This window comes from Solanum tuberosum, unplaced genomic scaffold (genome assembly GCF_000226075.1).
Source record: "Solanum tuberosum cultivar DM 1-3 516 R44 unplaced genomic scaffold, SolTub_3.0 scf00566, whole genome shotgun sequence".
Classification (NCBI taxonomy): domain Eukaryota; kingdom Viridiplantae; phylum Streptophyta; class Magnoliopsida; order Solanales; family Solanaceae; genus Solanum; species Solanum tuberosum.
Window position 1 is genome coordinate 67,174 of NW_006239496.1, and position 6,137 is coordinate 73,310.

Genomic DNA, 6,137 nt, shown 5'->3' on the forward strand with positions numbered 1-6,137 from the left:
TGTGAGTTACTTTCTGTGTCCAAATTTATGTGACCGATAATCAAATAGACTAATATTTGAAGTTAAATTACATTATGGACAGGAAAATAATATGCATGTGAAGCTGCCAAGTAACTGGCTCTTTTGTTATGATCTACATTTGCCATTGATAAACTAATAAAATTGGCAAATGTGCATGGATTTGTCAAAATAGGATGGCTAGTGGGTCCCACATATTACCATTATATACACACAATATTTTCACAAAGGGAGAAACCACTCATCTTTTCCTCTTTTTCTTAAAGAACAGAGTAAGGCTAAAAGAATATCACTTTTGATCTTCGCTTTAATACCAGTTGTTAGGATTAAACGGTTATTATCATATCAAAAACTATGAACTTAAACGTTTTCTTTTACTAAAGAAACATTTATGTTTGATTTGCCATAATTGAATTGTTTTTCTGTTTGATACATTAATTATTTCATATTTACTTTTTATATAGTAAACCAAAATTGATTTGAGGTAAACTTAATTGGTGCAGATTTAAGGATTGAAGAGTACAAATGGGAGCTGGTGGAAATATGTCTACTCCAACAACTAAAAATGAACAAAAGAAAAATCATCTCCAAAGAGTTCCATCTTCAAAGCCCCCTTTTACACTTGGCGATGTCAAGAAGGCTATTCCTCCTCACTGCTTCCAACGTTCTCTAATTCGCTCCTTCTCTTATCTTATTCAAGATCTCATACTTGTTTCCATCTTCTATTATATTGCCAACACTTACTTCCACCTCCTTCCATCCCCATTAACTTACCTTGCGTGGCCTGCTTATTGGATCGCGCAAGGTTGTGTTTCCACTGGAATATGGGTCATTGGCCATGAATGTGGTCATCATGGCTTTAGTGATTACCAATGGGTAGATGACACTGTTGGTCTTATCTTCCACTCTGCACTTTTAACACCATACTTTGCATGGAAGCATAGTCATCGTCGCCATCATGCCAACACAGGTTCCCTTGAGAATGATGAAGTTTACATACCTAGGTTCAAATCCAAACTAAGATGGTACTACAAATACTTGAACAATCCATTAGGACGAGTATTCGTACTTGCCTTCACCCTCACTTTTGCCTGGCCTTTATATTTGATGTTCAATATCTCTGGCAAAAAATATGAACGTTTTACATGTCACTACGATCCAAATAGCCCATTATATTCTAACCGCGAGAGAATGCAAATCTACATTTCAGATGCAGGTGTGATTGCAACTACTTATGTATTATACCGCCTTGCTATGACACAAGGGCTAACTTGGGTTCTATGCATCTATGGAGTGCCTCTCCTAATTGTGAATGGATTTATAGTGCTGATCACTCTTATGCACCACACTCATGCATCATTGCCACATTATGATTCATCGGAGTGGGATTATCTAAGAGGAGCTTTAGCTACGGTAGATAGAGACTATGGTATACTAAATAAGGTGTTCCATAATGTTACAGATACTCATGTTTTGCATCATATATTCTCATACATATCACATTACCATGCAATGGAGGCGACCAATGCGATTAAGCCATTGCTAGGAGATTACTACCAAGTTGATGATACCCCAATTATAAAGGCAATGTGGAGGGATACAAAGGAATGCATCTATGTGGAAAAAGACGAAGGATCTCAAGGTAGAGGTGTTTATTGGTATAAAAACAAGCTTTGAATGCCAAGAAGCATTCATTCAGAATTGTTAAATGTTTACCTAAGAAGGTGCAAGTATTTTGAATTGGGTGTTTTTGTTGTATTTTATTGTTAATGTCACTAATATGTATTGTTAAATTCGTCATTATGCAATAAAATAAATAGCTACTTTTGTAGCAATCAATTTGGTATGAAATGAAAAATGGGAAGGAATTGTTAACTAGGCTTATATAGTGTTGACAACTTGACTCTTTGCTAAATATTGGGCAGGTCGAATGATTTGCTACTCATGACAAGGGCATCAATATAGCTAGCCCCAAAATATAATAGAGGATAAATTTAGATACTTATATTTCTTATAGTAGAGTACACAACTCAAGTGTTAGAAAAATACTACTATATATATATATATATATGTTTCACTGGTGAAGAATAAATCTATTTACGACTACTACATACATATGAATCGATTTGATTTACAACTCAAATAATGTATACTAATAATTTTCAACCTGCCCAAATTTAACATGGATAATTAAGCTGCCAACACTAGCTAGTACTATATATGGCTGATGAAATTAAGATGTTAATAGAGTGCAGAGGATCTGTTATTAACATCTCTTCTCTGTTATTCAAATAATCAGAGTGAACTCATGAATAAAGAATTTCCAAATCGAAGACAACATAGAGAACCAGGAATCTTTAATTTATTAATGTAACGATGGACTTAAACAATACAATAGTAGTAACATTTAACCAATTCCAAGTAATGGTATTCTACTTAATTTCAAAGCTTATTTTTATACCAGTAAACACCTTTGCCTTGATGAGAACCTGTATCTTTCTCAACATAGATGCAATCCTTGGTATCCCTCCACATTGCCTTTAAAATTGGGGTATCATCAACTTGATAGTATTCACCAAGCAACGGTTTGATAGCGTTAGTTGCTTCCATTGCATGGTAATGTGATATGTATGAGAATATATGATGCAAAACATGAGTATCTGTAACATTGTGAAACACCTTGTTTAGTACACCATAGTCTCTATCTACCGTAGCTAGAGCTCCTCTTAGATAATCCCACTCCGATGAATCATAATGTGGCAATGAAGCGTGAGTGTGGTGCATAAGAGTGATCAACACTATAAAGCCATTCACAATGAGAAGGGGCACTCCATAGATGCATACAAGCCAAGTTACCCCTTGTGTCAAAGCAACGCGATACAACACATAAGTTGTTGCAAGAATACCTGCATCTGAGATGTAGATTTGTAGCCTTTCACGGTCAATATATATTGGGCTATATGGATCATAGTGACATGCAAAACGATCATATTTTTTGCCGGAGATATTGAACACCAAGTATAAAGGCCAAGCAAAAGTGAGGGTGAAGGCAAGTACGAATACTCGTCCTAATGGATTGTTCAAGTATTTATAGTACCATCTTAGTTTGGATTTAAACCTAGGTATGTAAACTTCATCATTCTCAAGGGAACCAGTGTTGGCATGGTGACGACGATGACTATGTTTCCATGCAAAGTAGGGTGTTAAAAGGGCAGAGTGGAGGATATGGCCAACAGTGTCATCTATCCATTGGTAATCACTAAAGCCATGGTGACCACACTCATGGCCAATGACCCATATTCCGGTACAAACACAACCTTGCGCGATCCAGTAAGCAGACCATGCTAGGTAATTATACGGGGAAGGAATGCTGTGGAAGTAAGTGGTGGCAATATAATAGAAGACGGAGACAAGTATGAGATCCTGAATAACATAGGAAAACGAACGAATGAGAGATCGTTGAAAACAGTGAGGAGGAATGGCCTTCTTGATGTCACCAACTGTAAAAGGAGGTTTCGAAGATGGAACTCTTTCGAGACGATTTTTCTTTTTTGAATCTTTAGTTGTTCGAGAATACATATTGCCACCACCTCCCATTTTCGTTCTGCTGCCTCTTCAATCCCAAAATCTGCACCAATTTAATATGAAAATGTGTCAAACATAAATTAAAGCAATTCAACCATGTCAAATCAAACATAAATATTGTTTCTTTAGGGAAAGAAAAACTTTAAAGTTCATAGCTTTTATATGATAATAAGCGTTTAATTCTAAAAAAAGGATATTAAAGTCTTACTTTGTTCTCTAGGAAAAAGAGAAAGAGATCAAATGCCTATTGAGTGGTGTCAAAATAATGTGTATATATAATGGCTATATGTGGGACCCACATTGCCAATTTTATTAGTTCATCAATGGCAGATTTAGATATCACAACAAAAGAGTGATCCATTGGCTTGGCAGCTTCATGCACATTGTTGTGTGTAAAGATTCCAATTTTATCTTAATTTGTGCAGTTGTCTGATTAACAAATGTATAATGAGATCCAATAGATGTTTTGGTAATCATGTTTTAGCTAATTTTGGTTTGTGTACTTTAGGAAAAAGATTTGAAGTAGAGCTGCCAAAATGGACTTGGAATCAAGGTCGGGTTGAGTTGCTTTTGTGTAATTTTCTTGGAGGGACAACTTAAAAGTAAATGACCCTCTTTTTATTCATACCGTAAATTAGGGACCTTTTAAATTATAATTTAAAGATTTCTTTTGAACAAACTGAAATTTGTTAGTTATTACAAACATTGGAGGAAATTTAACATTTTGTCGTTAAGGTTGAGCAACGTATGAACAAACATATTGTGATCCGAAACAGTGGCGAATTTAGAGCTAAAAAATAAGGCACCGGCACCCGTGGTCTCTTCGTAAAATTAGATATTTTATATATATATTTTCTAAAATTTGTATAATATTATATTTTGGCACCCGTACTACAAAAAGTCCAAATGGTCCACTTGGTTAAATGTTGAGCTTTTGACCTTGAGGATTAAGGATCAATTCCTACTTCAATACATTTTACTTGGTGCACCCATGTTCGAAAAATTCTAGATCCGCCTTTGATCCGAAAGGATAAGTTTTCAAAATAAGAACAATATGACTTATCCCTATATAGTAACTCACAAGCACATACACATTGTTGTAATGTCCAAAAGACTCTTTTAATCATGGTTTACTTTGACATCTATGTATAAGTATTCACGCACACAAATACTACAAGAAATTCGAGTTTCCATGACGACTCATAAATAGCCTAAAAACTAAGATTATTCTGACTATCTGTAAATCGCTTAAAAGTGAAATACTTTTTTTTTCTTGCTACCCCTACACAAAAAGGATGTTCTTACTTTATCCTTTAGTATGACTCAAACCCTCAATTTACCAGTTGATAGTGAAGACGCTCAACCACTTGAGCAAGTCTCACTTATCACACATAGCTAATCCTAGAATTGTTCTATCACATTGAATTTGGTATAAAAATAATAAAGAGAGTTTTTACAATATAACTATATATTCTAGAATTAAAAATAGATAACCAAACACGAAACAAAACAATACAATTTGTGATAAGATATGCCAAGCAGAACAATGAATATAGCTGCCAGAAAAACTCAACAGAAGAAAACAAGAAACTGCGTAACTCTCTTATATCAATAGCAACAAGAAAAGTCTATTATATAGACTTTTACAGAGATTTTCTGTATAAGCACTAAACCCACAAACCCACTACTACTAGGACTCCTAACAAACTCTGCTATCTAAACTGAAAACACGTCTACTTCCTAATAACTAGGAGTTGAATAATTCAACTAAACAAAAGACCAACAAACGTGAAATAAATAGTTCATAAATAAAATAACACTTCCAACAATTTGTTGTACCATTATTATTTTATACTCTCTCCGTTTTTATTTGTTTGGCCAATTTAACTTGACATAGAGTTTACGAAAGTAAAATAAAATAAAATTGAATCTTGTAGTCTTAAGTAAAATATATGTTTAATATATCAAAATGTCCTTTAATCATATGATTTTAAACATGACATGAAAGAAAAATTAAAATAAAAAAGTTATCGAAAAAGAGAAGAGACATTTCAAAAAATATATTAAAAATAAAAATAAAACAACCAAAAACAGGAAAATGTTTTGTACTCCATATACCAATGTGTATTTGCTACTGGCTTGCCTAATTTTATTGGTTCATTAATAATGGGAGATCAATAAATGACACGGCAGGTAGAGTTATTTAAGAAATAGGAGTAATAAAGTACAGATTCAGATCTGGGGACAAAATAATAATTGATAATTGTCCATGTGCTTTAGATTCCAGTTCCATCATTATTATAACCATGTTTATTATAAGTAATTACCTATTAATGTAATAAATAATATTATAAAACAGAGTTTAAATTATATATGTTGATATAAACAAAGATTATACCATCGTGTCATTATTATGTGAGCTCACAGATAGAGTGTTTAATATAAATTCAATGTATTCCGCAATATTTTGCTACCAAATTATTACTACACGTTTTGTAATTAAATAAAACCTTGCTATTTTCCATAAGTGCAAA

General features: G+C 33.6%; 2 protein-coding genes across 2 annotated transcripts; one reads left to right on the forward strand and one right to left on the reverse strand.

Annotated features, from left to right (window-relative positions):
• The first annotated feature begins 271 nt into the window (after positions 1 to 271).
• On the forward strand, positions 272 to 1,835 carry LOC102597622 (delta(12) oleic acid desaturase FAD2-like). The gene is made up of 2 exons (XM_006365737.2): positions 272 to 290; positions 522 to 1,835. The coding sequence occupies exon 2, from the start codon at positions 544 to 546 to the stop codon at positions 1,693 to 1,695; it is 1,152 nt and encodes a 383-aa protein (XP_006365799.1). The 5' UTR covers positions 272 to 290; positions 522 to 543; the 3' UTR covers positions 1,696 to 1,835.
• A 604-nt stretch (positions 1,836 to 2,439) lies between these two features.
• Positions 2,440 to 3,620, reverse strand: LOC102598267 (delta(12) oleic acid desaturase FAD2-like). Its single transcript, XM_006365739.2, has one exon. The coding sequence runs from the start codon at positions 3,613 to 3,615 to the stop codon at positions 2,461 to 2,463; it is 1,155 nt and encodes a 384-aa protein (XP_006365801.1). The 5' UTR covers positions 3,616 to 3,620; the 3' UTR covers positions 2,440 to 2,460.
• Between the last annotated feature and the right edge of the window lie 2,517 nt (positions 3,621 to 6,137).

Excerpts from the sequence above, each read along its gene's own strand:
- LOC102598267 (XM_006365739.2), bottom strand. The coding sequence starts at position 3,615 with ATGGGAGGTGGTGGCAATATGTATTCTCGAACAACTAAAGATTCAAAA.
- LOC102597622 (XM_006365737.2), top strand. The coding sequence starts at position 544 with ATGGGAGCTGGTGGAAATATGTCTACTCCAACAACTAAAAATGAACAA.